This window comes from Callorhinchus milii, unplaced genomic scaffold, assembly GCF_018977255.1.
Source record: "Callorhinchus milii isolate IMCB2004 unplaced genomic scaffold, IMCB_Cmil_1.0 Scaffold1, whole genome shotgun sequence".
In the NCBI taxonomy this organism is placed as follows: domain Eukaryota; kingdom Metazoa; phylum Chordata; class Chondrichthyes; order Chimaeriformes; family Callorhinchidae; genus Callorhinchus; species Callorhinchus milii.
The window spans coordinates 94,568,450-94,585,624 of record NW_024704742.1 but is presented as its reverse complement, the minus strand read 5'-3'; the positions used below and the strand labels follow the sequence as shown (position 1 = coordinate 94,585,624).

At 41.5% G+C, this 17,175-nt stretch overlaps 1 protein-coding gene across 2 annotated transcripts in view; it reads left to right on the top strand.

The window, feature by feature from the left end:
* naa35 (N-alpha-acetyltransferase 35, NatC auxiliary subunit) overlaps nt 1–17,175 on the top strand; it is a 32,665-nt gene that overhangs the window by 7,448 nt on the left and 8,042 nt on the right. The window contains exons 5-17 of one of the 2 annotated variants that reach the window (XM_007908041.2): nt 1,146–1,220; nt 1,654–1,821; nt 3,429–3,495; nt 4,903–4,946; nt 5,362–5,412; nt 7,991–8,074; nt 9,563–9,677; nt 10,186–10,364; nt 11,464–11,523; nt 12,459–12,565; nt 13,942–14,008; nt 14,525–14,623; nt 15,486–15,664. In XM_007908041.2, the coding sequence (XP_007906232.1) occupies nt 1,146–1,220; nt 1,654–1,821; nt 3,429–3,495; nt 4,903–4,946; nt 5,362–5,412; nt 7,991–8,074; nt 9,563–9,677; nt 10,186–10,364; nt 11,464–11,523; nt 12,459–12,565; nt 13,942–14,008; nt 14,525–14,623; nt 15,486–15,664 (1,295 nt within the window). Of the gene's footprint in view, nt 1–1,145; nt 1,221–1,653; nt 1,849–3,428; nt 3,496–4,902; nt 4,947–5,361; nt 5,413–7,990; nt 8,075–9,562; nt 9,678–10,185; nt 10,365–11,463; nt 11,524–12,458; nt 12,566–13,941; nt 14,009–14,524; nt 14,624–15,485; nt 15,665–17,175 lie in introns of both variants that reach the window. The other variant, XM_007908040.2, reaches the window with a different exon arrangement.

Here is a 17,175-nt window from a genome sequence, read left to right as displayed (position 1 = left end):
ACATTAATACCATGAACAGTTGTGGCCAACTAAGGATAAAAATGGATTATTGTGTTATACATTCCAATTTGTTCTGCATACCAGTCCAATGCTCATTATTTTCACAATGTTGCCATTGCATTAAAGACTCACATTATTCTTGTGTTTTGCAACACACATAAAATCCATGTGTGTCCATCCTTGATACTTTTTTTTGTTCTAAATAGCAAGACAACTTGCGCACAGGAATTTAAGGCATCATTTCACGCAGAAAATCAGGCAATGAACTGAAACCAAACCCAGCGCATATAAATGCCTAATGGCAATTATGGTAATTAATAGAAATTTGAACACTGAACCAGTTTTAAGACAAGATAGCAGATTCCAGGAATAGTCCACTTGGTGTAGGTGGCACGTGGGTTGTAGCTGCATTTTCCCATATCAGTGAATTGCTGTTCATCCCTTGCAGGGGCTCAGTGCTTGTCCACATGGAGGAAAATGTGAAGGAAAGATTTTTCTACTCTGCTTTCATTCAAACTTGTAATATTATACTAGGTTCAGAATGTTCGAGGTGGAGCCCATAGCGTAGAGAGACCAGGATAGGGTAGAAAATAAACAAGGAGGTGTATACCATAAAATGTCTGATGCATTGGAAATGTATTAAAAACAAATTGCTCCATTTACTTTATGTAAAGCTAAGTAAGGTGAAGGGAAATTAATTTTATACTGTTTGGAGCAGCAGGAAGAACATATTTAAACATTTGCATTGGTATTGCTTAAAATCATTTTCGTTCTTTATGTCCAGTGTTTGTAACTTGTCGTACTTTTATGTCAAAGTTGAAGTTGATTCCTATCCCTTTTTTACAGTGCCAAGTTTTTCACTTTTCCAACACATTTGATAAATTCTAAATGGTTAATAACAAACTTCACAGCAATGTTCTTATAACTTTGAATAATCAGAACAGTCTGTTCTGGATGATTTATGATTATAATATGATTTATTATAACTGTTTAGAAATATTTGAGCTCAGAAACTGAATTGATATGAAACTAAAAAAACTAAGTATGTATTTGTAATGAGCTAAATTTAGAGATATTTGCAATTCAACAAACATTCTTTTAAGTAGATGATTTCTTATGTTATGACTTTTTGTATTTTACTGAAGGATGAAACAATTAAAATCAAGGGCCTTACATTGCCAGAGCTGATAGGGATAATGGACACCTGCTTCTGTTGTTTGGTAAGGATACTTAGAACAAGATAATACTCTGTTTAATTTCTCATCCATAATATAGTAACTTTTGTTGTTAGCTCACAAAAGCTGCTGTGCTCTGAACTGTATCCTACAAAATTGTTCTCAGTTTCATTGTTTTGAAAATAAATGGTTCCTTTTTTTTAAATCGACTGATTCAGGAAAGGGCAATGGTCCTTTTACAGTCTTGTGTATAATTTTGTCTTTTCAAGATCATGCTGTGACTGATAATTAGCATTCTCAAATGTTTATTGTTGATAACTGTTTAATTACATTGAAAGAAAGTAATAATTCATACACTTAGATGTTTAAAATGCCATTTGATGTACATTGCCTTCATTTCTTTGTCGACCAACAAAAATACTTAACGCATAAACTTGTGTGTACCGGGGTAACCTCATGGTTTCTTTTCATTTCACAGATAACGTGGCTGGAAGGTCATTCTCTGGCCCAGACTGTCTTCACGTGTCTTTATGTCCATAATCCCGACTTGATTGAGGATCCTGCTATGAAAGCCTTTGCTCTGGGCATCCTAAAGATATGTGATATTGCCAGAGAAAAAGTGAATAAAGCAGCTGTGTTTGAAGAGGTACGTGCAGGAGCAGAGATGTCAAGGGTAGGTTCTTTTGATGCATGAGTTTTTGAGCAAAATGAAGGAAACAGACTTTCGACTAGTTCATAGATCTTTGCTTCAATTCAAAGAGTGAGATGATTTTTAAAATTATATTAAGTCTCAATGTGAATTAAACGTTGTAACCATGCAAAAGATCACAAGAAAGGTATGGATGAAGAAGGCCGTTCATCTCATTTGACCACATCCTTCCAGAATACTGACTCTACATTTTTCCTTTTGCTATATCAAGGGAGTTTGGTGTCCTGGTCTAAATCACTCATTTAATAACCCTACATGTAATCACTCATTTAATAACTCTACATGTAAAGAGATGCTTCTTGGTGTCTGTCCTAAAATTGCTCTTTCACAACCCGAAACCTATGTCCATGTGACCCCTCGTTCTGCATTAACAAATCAAAGTGTTGCTCTGCTTTTGTTTTGTTTTTATTTCGTTTAGCGTCTTCTACATCTTTATAAGATCCTCTTTGAGATGTCTCTATTCAGGGCTGAAAAGCCTTAGCTGGCCCTCATAGCCTCCAGCCAGAGTAATAGTTAGGCTGCACACCACACACATTTTTCTTTGGATGGGTCCATTGCCGCTTCAACTATCTGGTACCCATGAAACCGCAGGCGATGATAGCTCACCATCCTACACGTTTCTTGTAAAGCGAAAACATGATTCCATTCTGGGAAAGGAAAAGGGATGGTCTCAGATTTTTTTGCATCCCAAGGAATTCCAAGTGGTGAAGGATAGACCAGGTCTCTGAGATGTGTTCTTATACTTCTGATGTGATGCGATTGTTACATTTATTTAGCTTTAATGTAAATTTAGTCGAAAGTGGCATAGAGTGTGAAAAACTGTGTAGTATATCCTGTAGCTCAGCGGTTAGAGCATTCGCTTTGCAAGTGAGAGACCTGAGTTCAATTCCAGGCAGAGGGCGAAACCTTGGGCAAGTTTCCTTACTCCACACAGAGCCTAATAATAATCCCTCCAAAACAAAAACAATAATAAATTGGTCATTTTCAATCTACGACTGTTTGTGGGACATTGCTGTGCGCAATTGGCTGCCGCGTTCGCCCACAAATATACAGTCAATTCACTTTACAGTGTGTTCTGTGAAGCGCTTTGGGACGTCCTCCCGACGTGAAAAGCGCTATATCAAATGCAAGGATTATTATTATTATTATAGTATATCTCGTAGAACTCTACCCCACAAGCATCATTAGTAAACCATTGATGGGCATTATTAGCTGAAAAGATATTCACCAGCCAGCTGGTGTTGAATTTTCACTGTGTCTTATTCTGCGATAATCAGCACATCTGCTGCTTAGAACTGAAGTTAACCAGTAGAGGAATGTCCTAACCCCCTGAGGGAAGCGACATGCTCCCCAATGCAATGATTGAATGGGATTTTGTATTGTAAGTGCAAAACAAAAAGTTCACTGGTGCTTGAAATTGAAAAGCAAAGGAGATTAACATAGTGGTTTCAAGATGTTTAATGGGGAGGGAAAACATGTATTTCATAGAATGCTGGAATTCTGAACCATCATTTGTAGGTGTGTTATCTCATTTTTATTTTCAGGAGGATTTCCAGTCAATGACTTACGGTTTCAAAATGGCCAATAATGTCACAGATTTGAGAGTTACAGGTAACTGCTACTTTCCATATTTGCCATAGTTTTGAAGTTGTAGGTACAATCTAGTTTACTTGTTCTCCAAAAATTCTGTGCATATTCAGTTGAGGAACTATTCAACTAATAGCAATTGTGTCAAACTTTGAGGAAGTTTGCAAAAGCAACTTGCGTTTATATAGCGCCCTTCACACAGGGTAAGTGTTTCGAGCACTGAGCAATGGTGGAGTTTGACACCAAGCCTGGGAGAAAGAGGAGGTGACCATAGACACAGTCTAAGAGAAAAGTTTTCAGATGCCATTCAAAGATGGGGAAAGAGAGGGCAAGGCAGAGGGATTGAAGCAGGGAGTTCCGTAGGTTCAGGGCACTGACTGAAGGCACAACTGCCAATGGTGGAGTGGCGGGGTAGGGGACTCACAGAAGGCCAGAGCCGGCCAAGTGAAGAGGGAGGGTAGAGGAATGGGAGGTGCTAGGGCATGAAGTGATTGTTAGATGAGTGAGAGGATCTTGAAATCAATCCGTTCTGCGACAGGGAACCAATGGAGCTTTGCAAAGACTGGGGTGATAAGGTTGCGAGTTTGATATGGGCAAGGATACAGGCAGCAAGTCCTAAATCAGTTGGACTTTGAATGGTGGAGCTGGGGGTTACAGACGAGTGCATTGAAAAAATCAAGGCGGGAAGTGACGACAGTTTGATGTAGATGAATGATCAGATTCAAGATCCTATATCTAGATTTATCCTATTATAACAAGTTACAATTAAAGCTTCAGTTAATGCTTCACCTCTGTAAATAGTACATTTTTTTGATTAAAATCCAATACTAAAATAAAAACTTTTCACATATTATGTGAAAATCTTTCTTTTATTGCCAAGAAGATGTCACTCATATTAGCTTATTTGTGGGTTCAAGCTCCATGTCAGAACTTTGAGCTCACAGTCCAGGCTGACACTCCAATGCATCTACACCATATTGATGTAGATAACATCCTTCAGATGAGATGTTAAACTGAGGGCCTGTTTGGGTTAAAAAACTCCGATACTTCACTTACGTACTTTGTGTGTGTTGAAGGCTACTCAATTGTAGAGGCAACACAGCTGAGCTCAGTGTGGTTCTCAACAATGCACTTTCCTGGAGGGCTCACTGAATAACATCCAATGCAGGAATCCTGGCTGACGTTTCTCTTCACTAAACTGAGAACACGTAGGCTAATGTTGCCTTAGTTTATCAGCGCAGACAGTGATCATATGGAGGATGAAATTTCACTGATAAAGTTATAATTTTTTTCAACGTGTGGGCTAGCGGCCCAGAAACACCAAATTTGTTTACTTACCAATCCTCATGACCATTGGAGAGTCCATTACATGTAATTAGGGGATTTTATATTTGGGCATTTAAACTGCCATTTAATTTTCTTTATTTCCAGGTATGTTAAAAGATGTAGAAGATGATCTTCAAAGAAGAGTAAAGGTACTGTGTTAATATAAATAGTTAAGAAATCACCATTTTAAATCAACATTAACAACAACAACTTGCACTTATATAGTGCCCTCCATGCAGGGTAGCGTCTCAGAACGCTTAAAACGCACAGAAGAGTACAGAATGGGATTTAAATAGTTTGTTTTTACCTCATGATGTTAGAAGGGTTTAGAACAACATTTCAGGCAGTTAACATTTTAACTGCCTGAAATTCCTCAAGGTCTTAATTAATTTTTCGTAGTTAGAAACTACTTCAAAAGTGAATCAAGAATTTTCTTAACTTCTGGCCTCATCTTAATTGATCTTATAACAAAGACCAAAATAATCTTCCGGGCTCTGATTCTTAAATTTTATTCTCGTATTTTCCAGTTTTGCATGTTTCAAAATGATGTTTCTGCTTTTACAGAGCACTAGGAGTCGACAAGGGGAAGAGCGCAACCCAGAGGTTGAACTTGAAGTAAGAACAAAACTAACCTTGTCATTTATTTCCTACAGTTTTAGTTTCTAACTCTGGAGTATTCTAATTGGGATTTTTGTGGGGCGGCCTGTGAAGGGAGGTGACAAGCAGATGTTATTCACTTCAGGACAAAATAAATGTCATTGGGGTGTCTTGACTAATTCATTCTCTCATGTATCTTGACTAATGTTTTTAGCAGTAGGTTAAGTGAGCTACTGGATTTATGAGGTCCAAGAAAAATGGAAAGATAAATTAGTGGGGAAAATAAGTAGCTATGCATCTTCACAAGAGATTACACACCCTAGTAAAAGAAAAAGAAAAAAAAANGTTTTGTGAGAAATGCCAGTATTAGAATCCAGAATGTTTATTGCACAGAGGGAAGCCATTCAAGCATTGTGCTTGTTGTGTAATTTCCTGTTCACTAGAATTATATTCATTTACAGTGATTTATTTTGTGTTTCTTTAAAGAAAACTGATGTAAAAATAAACTGGAAAAAATCATATCAAGTTACTCCCTCATTGTACACGTTTTTTTAAAACATGAGCCATTAGCCGGAAGGAGATATCTTCTCTTCATTATAATAACAAATTTCCTCTTCCGTCCATTCGGGTTTTCATTTGCATCCAGAATCAGATCGAGAAACACCTGAGCCAGGTTAATTGTTCCAAATTGAAACTACACCACTGTGGTAGCAGTTGCAAAATCTGACCTAAGATGAACCCAAGCTTTACAGAAATCTCATGGTATAACTTTTTTGAGGATTACTTATTAATTTTGCTGAAGAATGTAGTATTTGCTTAAATCATGCTAAGAAATATTGTCAGAATATAATTTGGTTAAACTTTGTTTTGGTCAAGGAGGAATTAAACTAAGAAAATCTGCAGATGATTCTCGGCTGTTTAGTAAACTTAACAACAACAAGATTACATTTCTATAGAGCCTTTCACATCGGGAGGACGTCCCAAGGCGCTGGACAGTGTACAGCATTTCAGACCCGAGCTGGGGTCAGGCGAGAGAAGGGAGGGGAGGGGAAGGGGGGTGACCAATGGCATGGTCGAAGAGGAGGGTCTTGAGGTGGGACTTGAAGGAGGCTAAGGAGGGGGCGAGGCGGAGTGACTGGGGGATGGAGTTCCAGAGGTTGGGGTCAGAGTGGCTGAAGGCTCTCCTGCCAATGGTGGGGTGGGTGGGTCGGGGGACATGAAGCAGGCCGGAGCTGGCTGAGCGGAGGGAGCAGGCAGGTTGGTAGGGGGTTAGGAGGTCACAGAGATAGGGTGGGGCGAGGCCATGGAAGGCTTTGTAGGTGAGGACCAGGATTTTTAACTGGATCCTCTGAAGGATATGGAGCCAATGGAGTCGGGTGAGAATGGGGGAGATGGGGTCACAGAGTTTGGTGTGGGAGAGGACATGGGCTGCAGAGTTCTGGATTATCTGCAGCCCTGTGGAGGGAGGAGTTGGGAAGGCTGACAAGCAGGGCGTTTGCATAGTCGAGCCTGGAGGTGATGAAGGCATGAACAAGAGTTTCAGCGCCCTGAGGAGTGAGGTAGTGGCAGAGTTGGGCGATGTTATGGAGGTGAGGGAAGGCAGAGTGGGTCATGGCTTGGATGTGGGGAAGAAAAGACAGTTGAGGGTCGAACAAGACACCTGGGTTCCTGACTGGTTTGGTGAGCTGAAGTGTGCAACCATGGAGGCTGATGCTGCCAGAGCCTGAGGTGCTGAGGCGCTGGTGTGAGCCAATCAGGAGGGCCTCAGTCTTGTTCAAATTCAACTGGAGGAAGTTTAGCCTCATCCAGGACTTGATGTCCGACAGGCAGTCCGTCAGGACAGCAGTGGTCCTGGAGTTGAGGGTGGAGGCAGAGGGAGCCCTGATCACAGATGTTCAGAATGTCATTAGTGACTTTAACCAGCGCTGTTTCCGTGCTGTGGTCAGCGCGGAAGACGGATTGGTGAGGTTCAAAGAGGGAATGGCGAGAGTGAAAGGAGCAGAGCTGGGAAGCGACGACTCGTTCCAGGTGATGGGGCGGTAGCTGGAGAGTAGGAAGGTTTTTTCAGGATGGGGATGATGACGGCTGTTTTCAGGGGTGTTGGAATTGAACCGGTTGACAAGGAGAGGTTGATGACGTTGGACAGGAGAGGGGCCAGAAGGTGGCGCTGGGAGATGAGAAGAGAGGTGGGGATGGGATCGAGGGAGCAGGTGGTGGGTTTGAGTTTGCGAACAATCGCGGAGAGGGAGAAGGGAGAGACAGGGTCGAAGGAGTATAGGGGGGGATGGGTGGGGGGTGGGTCATGAGGGAGAGGTGATGTGGGGGTGGCTGTGGATGGGGCAGAGGTGGCTGAACGTATCCCCTCGATTTTGGTTTCGAGGAAATCCAGCATCTCCTCACAGTTGGAGTTTGAGGAGAGGATGGGTGAGGCGTGGCAAGGTGGATGGAGGAGACGGTTTGTGGTGGAAAAGAGAAGCCTCCAAGATAACTTTAGCGTGTGATTTCTATTTCTACTTTAGTCAATCCATTTATTGAATGATAGTGTGCTTGTACTTGAAAGTCTAACATACATTGCTGTCTTATTTTAATGTTTCAGCATCAACAATGTACAGCAGTTTTCAGCAGAATAAAGTTTACTCGTTTACTCCTGACTGCCCTGATTGCTTTCACAAAGAAAGAGGTGAAGTATTTAATTTCTGGAAGTTCTTGAATATAAGCAACTCACTGTAAGTTGACTACATAATAATAATCCTTGCATTTGATATAGTGCCTTTCACATCGGGAGCATGTCTAAAAGTGCTTCATAGAAAATACTGTAACGTGTGACTGTATGGCCTACAGGGAGACCAGCTCTCAATGGGGAAAAGGAAAGATCTGAAACCATCACAATTCATTTTATGTATAGGACCTTCCTGTGACACAAGAATAGTTTTTTAGTTTGGTGGCCTATTTGGAGTAAATTGGGTCTCAGGTTCAGCAAGCTTCTTTGGTTTTACTTGCATAAGCTTTGCAGTTGACAGTGCTAATTTCTACATTAAATGCAGCCAAAAGGATGCGAGGGCAGTCTGCGCTAAAGCTTCCACCATTAAATTCGCACTCGTTTGCATCATAGCAGCCCAGCAATAGCTCTCACTATGGCTGTGATGTGGGATAACACAACAATGAGTTTTGAGTTTAGAAATAAACTATCTAGTTTTTGTTCATTGACCTTCATTTGAAACCAAGTATAGTTTGTATACGTAAAACTAAACTCAGTGCCCCTCTTCAGAGAGTGTAAAGAAAATATCTAAATAAAATAAAATTTGAAGCTTCAGTTCTACATTTTCAGGTATATTACATTAATAATAATAATAATAATCCTTGCATTTGATATAGCGCTTTTCACGTCGGGAGGACGTCCCAAAGCGCTTCACAGAACACACTGTAAAGTGAATTGACTGTATATTTGTGGGCGAACGCGGCAGCCAATTGCGCACAGCAATGTCCCACAAACAGTCGTAGATTGAAAATGACCAATTTAATTATTGTTTTTAGTTTTGGAGGGATTATTATTAGGCGTGTGGAGTAAGGAAACTTGCCCAAGGTTTCGCCCTCTGCCTGGAATTGAACTCAGGTCTCTCACTTGCAAAGCGAGTGCTCTAACCACTGAGCTACAGGACTCCACATTTTACATTACACAAAATTGCCAATTTATTCTGCCATCTGTTTCAAATTGTTATTAACTCCAGTGAAATTAAAGTGCAATCAGTGTTTCAGAACTGACAGAATACATTGTGGTAAATGTGACAAGGCTGGAAAGAATGGGTGTGGGTGGCAGTGTCTTGATTCCACAAACAGTAAATTCAAGAGATTCCTGCAGTTGTAGGGAATCACAGTCATGAGGGTTCCCCATTGTGATGGGGGCCAGGATATCTGGTCAGCATAAGATCAGCAGGTCAAAGGAGGTTCTTCATCTGAACCTATCTAGCGCCATCCCTGTCAAGTAAAGGCGACAATCAGAGAGATGGATGTGTTTATATTTTCAGCCGTTGATAATTTGCAGTGTAGGGGAAGTATTAGCAAAAGAAAGAGAACGATTTTAACAAAGTTATAAGATGATAGGACAAAAATGGATATGCATTTCAACATGCTGAAAAAACTAATTTTATTCCTCATTGTATTTGTGCAGACCAGTGCAGTAAGTGAAGCTCAGAAGTTGATGACTCAAGCTGCAGATCTCCTGCCTGCTTTACAAAACTCTACCCATCATGGTATCCAGGCTCAAAATGATACTACAAAAGGAGGTATAAAACACTAAAGATATTTCACATTTGCTGCCCTATTACTAATTCCTAGGGAAGTCACATATTTAAGCACCAGTATAAGTAATTATTATCCTTAATGGAACGAATATGACACTGCCTTTTATCAGATTGATTTGAAAAAGATATCCTCTTCAGATAAATGAAAAATTGTTGAACAATATAGTGCTAGTTTGCTTTTAGTGACATCTGACAAAATAATTTGATGCAGAGCTATAAGAACTTAAAGCCAACTGCTTGGTTTGTTATCTACACTCAAAGATTTATTTTTTCCAATTCAATGACTTAATAGCCAATATGTGTAGTTTTACAAAGTCGCTTAACATTTAAAATCTATTCTACAGTTGTATTTTAATGCATTTTAGAATAATAATGCCCAGTGAGGGATACCCACTGAATGTGGATGGTGCAGATCATCAAACTAATGCACAACTCCTCTTGCAGCTTCAATGCAGAAAAGTAATTTACATTTGTATTTTGCATTTGATAGATCATCCGATAATGATGGGATTTGAGCCTCTTGTCAATCAGCGATTGCTACCTCCAACATTTCCCCGTTATGCAAAAATTATAAAACGAGAAGATATGGTCAACTATTTTGCTAAACTTATAGAGCGAATAAAAATGGTTTGTGAGATTGTCAACTTGACAAATTTGCACAGTATTTTGGTAAGTTTAGGATTACTTTTATATATAATTTTTGGTTGTTTTGTAATCCAGCCTACTTAATAATAATAATAATAATAATAATCATCTTTGCATTTGATATAGCGCATTTCACGTTGGGAGTACATCCCAAAGCACTTCATAGGATTTACTTTGAAGTGGAGTAACTATCTGTGGGCAAATGCCAATTTGTGCACAACAAGGTCCCACAAACAGCCATGAAGTGAATGGCCAGTTTTATTTTGGGAATGTGGATCAGGACATAGGAGAAACTCCCTTCTCTTTTCAAATAGTGCCATTGGATCTTTAACTCACCTGCACAAGTAGACGGGACCTTGGTTTAATGTCTCATCCGAAGGACGGCACTTCCAGTAATTCAACACCCTAGCACCACATTGGAGTGTCAGCTTAGACTATGTAACCTCGTCTGGACGTGGGGCTTAAAAGCTCAACCTTCTGACTCCAGGCGAGAATGCTGCCACTGAGCCTGGCTGATGCCATTTACTCACAATCACCATCGTTTTTCTCAGTCAGAAATCACAAGCCACAAATTTCTCTATTCCTCTATCTGTGTTTCCGCAGCTGGCTAATGTGGTCTCAGCCACCTAGCGATTCAGCCATCAACTGAAAATCAGCTGAGGCTAAAAGTTAGTCATGAGGCCTCGGTTTGAGAATCAGAACACTTAGCCTTTTGTAAAAAAGAAGAAGCAACCACCAAACCGCTCGTGTTCAGTGTACCTTCATGTCTGCATCCATTCTCTGGAGAATAAAATGGTCCTTTTAAACATTGTATTCTACCTTTTGAGAAAAAGTAAAGAAAATGTATCCTCAAATGCCCCGGAAGATAAAGGCATCTTTGCTGGGCCAGACATGATAGATAAATGGTCATCTGTGTAGCCATGAGTATCTATGGTTCTCTCCTGAACCATGGAAATGTATGGCTTATGATTGAAAGGTAATCAATATAGGGAATTTTGACTTATGTGTGAAATTTTTCAAGCAGCAACTTCAGGATATTTCAAGCTCTGTTACCTCAATGTACATCATAATATACTTCTATTTTTCTAATAAGATTTTCTAATTTTGTTTTTTATTATTGCAGGACTTTTTCTGTGAATTTAGTGAACAGTCACCTTGTGTACTCTCTAGATCTCTGTTACAGGTACGTAGGGTTGTAAATCCAAGGCATTATTCAATTCATGCTTGCGTGGCTTTGGCATTGAGAAAGCAGTTTATCTGGCAATATTGGTTTATACTAAATAACTGTTCTATCAGCGGTGAAATTACATATAGCAGAGGTTGTTGGGAATAATATGAGATGGTGTATATAACAAGGGTACTGTATTGAATACAATAGCCATATTTTAAAATCTGTAAATGGAAAAATTCTTTTCAATTAAGCTGAACAAAATGCAATACTTGGAATTGATGTTTCAAAAGCTTTCAGACAAACGTATAGCAAAAACAAATTAGGTTTGTATAATGCCTTTCATGTCGAGAGGACATCCAAAGACATGGACATTCAGGGATTTGGACCCGAGCAGGGTGTTGGGATGAGGAGGATAGGGGGTGAAGGTGTAGGAGGGTGGCCGAAAGCGCAGTCGAAGAGGAGGGTCTTGAGGAGTGCCTTGAAATAGGCAAGGGAAGGAGCAAGGCGAAGGGACTGTGGGATGAAGTTCCAAAGGGTGGGGCAGAGAGGCTAAAGGCCTGACCACCGATGGTGGGGCGGGCCGGGGCGGAGAATGTGGAGCAGGCTGGAGCATGCCGAGCAGAGGGATCGGACAGGTTGATATGGCGTTAGCAGGTCACAGATGTAGGAAGGAGCAAGGCCGTGGAGGACTTTGAAGGCGAGGACAAGGATTTTCAACTCTATCCTCTGGAGGATGGAGAGCCAGTGGAGCTAGACAAGCGTGGGGTTGATAGGGTCCCGTAGACTAGTGTGGGATACGACACGAGCTGCAGAGTTCTGGATGATCTGCAGCTTGTGGAGGCAGTCTTGAGTGACAAACAATTTAGCCTTGTCATTTTGTGCTTTTAAAAAAAACATTAACTGAGCAGCATACTGAAACTGATTTCTAACAGCTTTTCTTTTTATAGGCAACTTTCTTGGTAGACAACAAGAAGGTATTTGGTACACACCTAATGCAGGACATGATAAAAGATGCACTGAGATACTTTGTCAGTCCTCCAGTGCTTTCATCAAAGTGAGTAACAACAACAACTTGCATTTATATAGCTCCCCTCATGCAGTTGAGTGTCCCAGAGCGCTTGACAGTGGCGGATGCAACGCCAAGCCGGGGGGAGTAGGGAGGTGACCGTAGGCATGGTCGAAGAGCAAGGTCTTCAGGCGAGACCTGAAGGTGAGGAAGGAGGGAGCAATGCGGAGGGATTGAGGGGGTGTGTTCCAGGATTTCTCAAATAATTCAGAGTAAATAAAACATTGTATAAAAAATTCCCTGCAGAATTTACAAATGAATTACGAATATATCAATAAACATCCAGCATGAGGATCAACAATAACAAACAAAATCTTGTTCAGAATTCTCAAAGCTGCCAACAACAAAATTACATTTGTATAGCGTCTTTCACGTCCGGAGGACATCCCAAAGCACTGCATAGTCGGGTCGGGACCCGAGCATGGGGGAGGGATGGTGTAGAGGTGAGGGAAGGCAGAGAGGTGGGAGGGCGACCGAAGGCACGATGGAAAAGAAGGGGTCGTGAGACCAGCCTTGAAGGAGGCAAGAGAGGAAGTGAGGCAAAGGAACTGGGGGTTGGAGTACCGGAGTGTGGGGGCAGAGAGGCTGAAAGCCCGGCCACCGATGGTAGGGTGGGTTGGGGGGGAGACATGGAGCAGACCGGAGTCCGCTGAACGGAGGGAGCGGGCAGGTTGGTAGGGAGTCAGCAGGTCAGAAAGGTAGGAGGGGACAAGGCCATGGATGGCCTTGAAAGTGAGGACGAGGATCTTGAATTCAATCATCTGGGGGATGGGGAGCCAGTGGAGTCGGGTGAGGTTAAGAGTGACGGGGGTCACGGAACATGGTGTGCGAGAGTACACGAGCTGCAGAGGGTTGAATGAAGAGGAAGAGTTGGGAAGGCCGATGAGGAGGGAGTTCCCGTAGTCGAGCCTTGATGTGATGAATGCGTGGGTGAGGGTTTCGGCAGCCTGAGGGGTGAGGCATTGGCAGAGTCTGGCAATGTTGCGGAAATGGTGGTAGGCAGTGCTGGTCATGGTGTGGATGTGGGGGAGAAAGGACAGTTCAGGTTCAAACAAGGCACCCAGGTTCCTGACTGGTTTTGTGAGGTTGAGTGTGCAGCCGTGGAGGCTGATGCTGCCAGCGCCCAAGTTGCGGAGGCGCTGGCGCGAGCCAATCAGGAGGGCCTCGGTCTTGGTGATCACCTTGTTACTGTTTGAATCAAAATGCAGATCAACAAGTGTGTTAACTTGTTGCTGGGAAGTTCATTTTAAGGTCGGCCAGCATTACAAAGTACAATCATTTTTTGCACATGATAAACTGGTTGTAAAAGCTTGTATATATTCAGAAATTATTGGACGGAAACAAATTATTCTTGTAATTTCCAGATGCTGCCTTTATAATAATCACCAGGCTAAGGATTACATTGACTCATTTGTTACTCATTGCGTACGGGTAAGTAACTTAATATGATTCACTGCATTGCACTTAGTCATTCATTTAAATATTCATTGAATCTTCTGTGTGTTGTATGCTATTGTTCTATCTTTTAATGCATCTTTCTATCTTTTAGTGTACGTGTAGTATTATATTGAGGGATAGTAGGTAAAATAAACCAGTTTGTGCTCTCCACAATAGATGGCAAATGCAATAAGATCATAATGCTGGAGGTCATAATGCTGACTGACTTGTTTTATAGTCTACAATTTATTGATAAAGATGGCATCCTTCCTATTTTCAGACATGAGCCGAGACATAGATTATATTAGACTGATATTCCCTATCCAGCTCTTACAGAATTCTGAATGACAGAAACTCCAAACACATCATTAATATATATAATATATATATATATGTAACCTGTGAAGGGTGCTGTTTTACCACGCTATAAAAACCCCGAGATGGAGCTGTGGTGAATGTTTTGGTGTCAGATTTAAAACTTTTTAATTCAATGCTGGTTTATTTTTACAGCCATTTGGCAGCTTGATACAGATCCATGGACACAACAGGGCTCGGCAGAGAGATAAACTGGGCCACATTCTGGAGGAGTTTGCCACTTTACAGGATGAGGTATCTTCCCTGACATATAATAGGAATAAATAATAACTCTTGGATTTGATTTAGCACCTTTTACTTTGGGGGACATCTCAAAGCATAAAGATATTTCAATGTTAATCTAAGCACTTGGAGCAGGGATTCTTCCCACTCTACTCCTGTTAACTGTGTAAGATAACCATCTAACAGGAAGGATGGTCATAGCTAGGCAATCAGCAGGAAGCTTGCTAGACTGCTGTCTATGCAGACTGCTCTCTGCAGTTTTAGCTGGTTAAACTCCACTGGTATCCCAATACACACTCTAGGGTCTTCAAACCTTGGTTCTTGCCAACATGCAAGTAATACTCCGTAATCCCGTAAGAAAGAGAGAGTGTTCCATTCCAGACAAAGGGAAATGTCCGTGTGTAAGTGGGATACATATATCAAACTTACAGTTTGGTTTGGAAACTCATAAGTACGGTGATGGGTTTCCACATGTATTAGACACTGATCCCCAAAAATGTTAAATATCAAGGTCTTAAAATTGTGTTAATTAGCACATAGCAACATCGCAAATTCACCCTCAGTTATTGAAGTCAAGAGATGGCAATCTCGGAACCCTATCATTCTGACAGTTCCTCCTCAAACCCGATGAAGGAGAAGATGACTGGAGAGAACGAGAGAAACTGATGTCATGGCTGTTTCAGACAACCACAGAATGTATTACAAAATTTTGATGATTACAATTTTATTTCCTTTGGAAGAGAGCTGCTAGAAATTTAAATAAAAGTTTTAATCTTCTTGCCCAATAGTGTGGAGCTACATAGCATACAATGTGTAATAGAGAATAGATTGTGAGCGGAAGCACTGTGTTATGGCTGTGATCTCCTGCTTACAGGCTGAGAAGGTGGATGCAGCACTCCATAGCATGCTATTGAAGCAGGAGCCACAGAGACAACATCTAGCCTGCTTAGGCACTTGGATTCTCTATCATAACCTTCGGATCATGGTTCAGTACCTATTGAGCGGCTTTGAATTGGAACTGTACAGCATGCATGAGTACTACTACGTCTACTGGTGAGAACATGTAGATGCTGATTTCTGTATCCAACGTAAATAATATGTATAAAGTAAAACCTACACTATTTAATCAGCGTACTTCTTGAGGCGTTTTGCGTCAGCAGGTTTCACATAAGTATATAACTTAAATACTGGACTGTCACAAGTTTGGTCTGATTCTTCTGCTGAGGTATATTGATTCCAGACAATGCTTGCAAACCATAAATTTTGAATGAAACCCATTCAATACATGTCTTGTTTTAAACATTGTGGTGAAATATGGCCAAATTAAGATTTGTGATCACAGAAAGTGAGAAATAAATACAACAAAATTACATTTATAGAGCGTCTTTCACGTCGGGAAGATGTCCCAAAGCGCTGAACAGTCAGGTGTTGGGGCCCGAGCATGGGGGAGGGGTGGTGTAGTGGTGAGGGAAGGCAGAGAGGTGGGAGGGAGACAAAAGGCACGGTCGAAGAGAAAGGTCTTGAGACCGGCCTTGAAGGAAGCAAGAGTCTGGCAATATTGCGAAGGTGGTGGTAGGCAGTGCCGGTCATGGAGCGGATGCGTGGGAGAAAGGACAGTTCAGGGTCAAACAGATACCCAGGTTCCTGACTGGCTGAGTGAGGTTGATGCTGCCAGCGCTTGAAGTGCGGAGGCGCTAGCGCGAGGCAATCAGGAGGACCTCGGTCTTACTGGCGTTGAATTAGAGAAAGTTGGCCCTCGGACTTGATGTCGGACAGACAGTCGGTCAGGACGCCAGTAGTCCTGGAGTTCAGGGTGGAAGCAGAGAGGTAGAGTTGGATGTCATCCGCATACATGTGGAAATTTGCCTTGTTTTAAGTTTGGTTAAAGCTTGAAATGAGGGGATGCAAAGACACCACTGGTTTTCTTTGTTTAGAATACATTATATAATCTGATCATTAGTTAAAGTCACTTGTATCCACAAACAAGAATGTGCTTGCCTTTTTTTAGTTCTGTACTAGACAGTACTTTTCAATTACCCACTTATTTTCATTTTTACTAAGTTATTTGCATGCTAAAATTTATAGATTCATTTGTTTTTGATCCATCTCCTGTAACTGGTAAGAGCCTTGTCATTCTTACTTTATTATAAATGCTGGAAAGTTTTAAAATCCCTTAAAATCTGTTCTTAATATCTATTAAGAGATTTTGCTGTGCAATGGCCAGTCGTCAGCTGACATGTGGTAAAGAGTGCCCTCTAACGGCCATGTCTTACAGTAGAACGTGCCCACAAAACAGAATTTTACAATGCAACAGAAAATTACATTTGTATAGCGCCTTTCGCGTTGGGAGGACGTCCCACAGCGCTGTACATTCTGGGATTTGGTCCTGAGCAGTGGCGTTGGGATCAGGGAGGGTGAAGGGCAGGGTTGGTAGGAGTAGGAGGGTGGCCAAAAGCACAGTCGAAGAGTAGGGTCTTGAGATGTGCCTTGAAGGAGGCAAGGGAGGGAATGAGGCGAAGGGAATGTGGGATGGAGTTCCAAAGGGTGGGGCCAGTAAGGCTGAA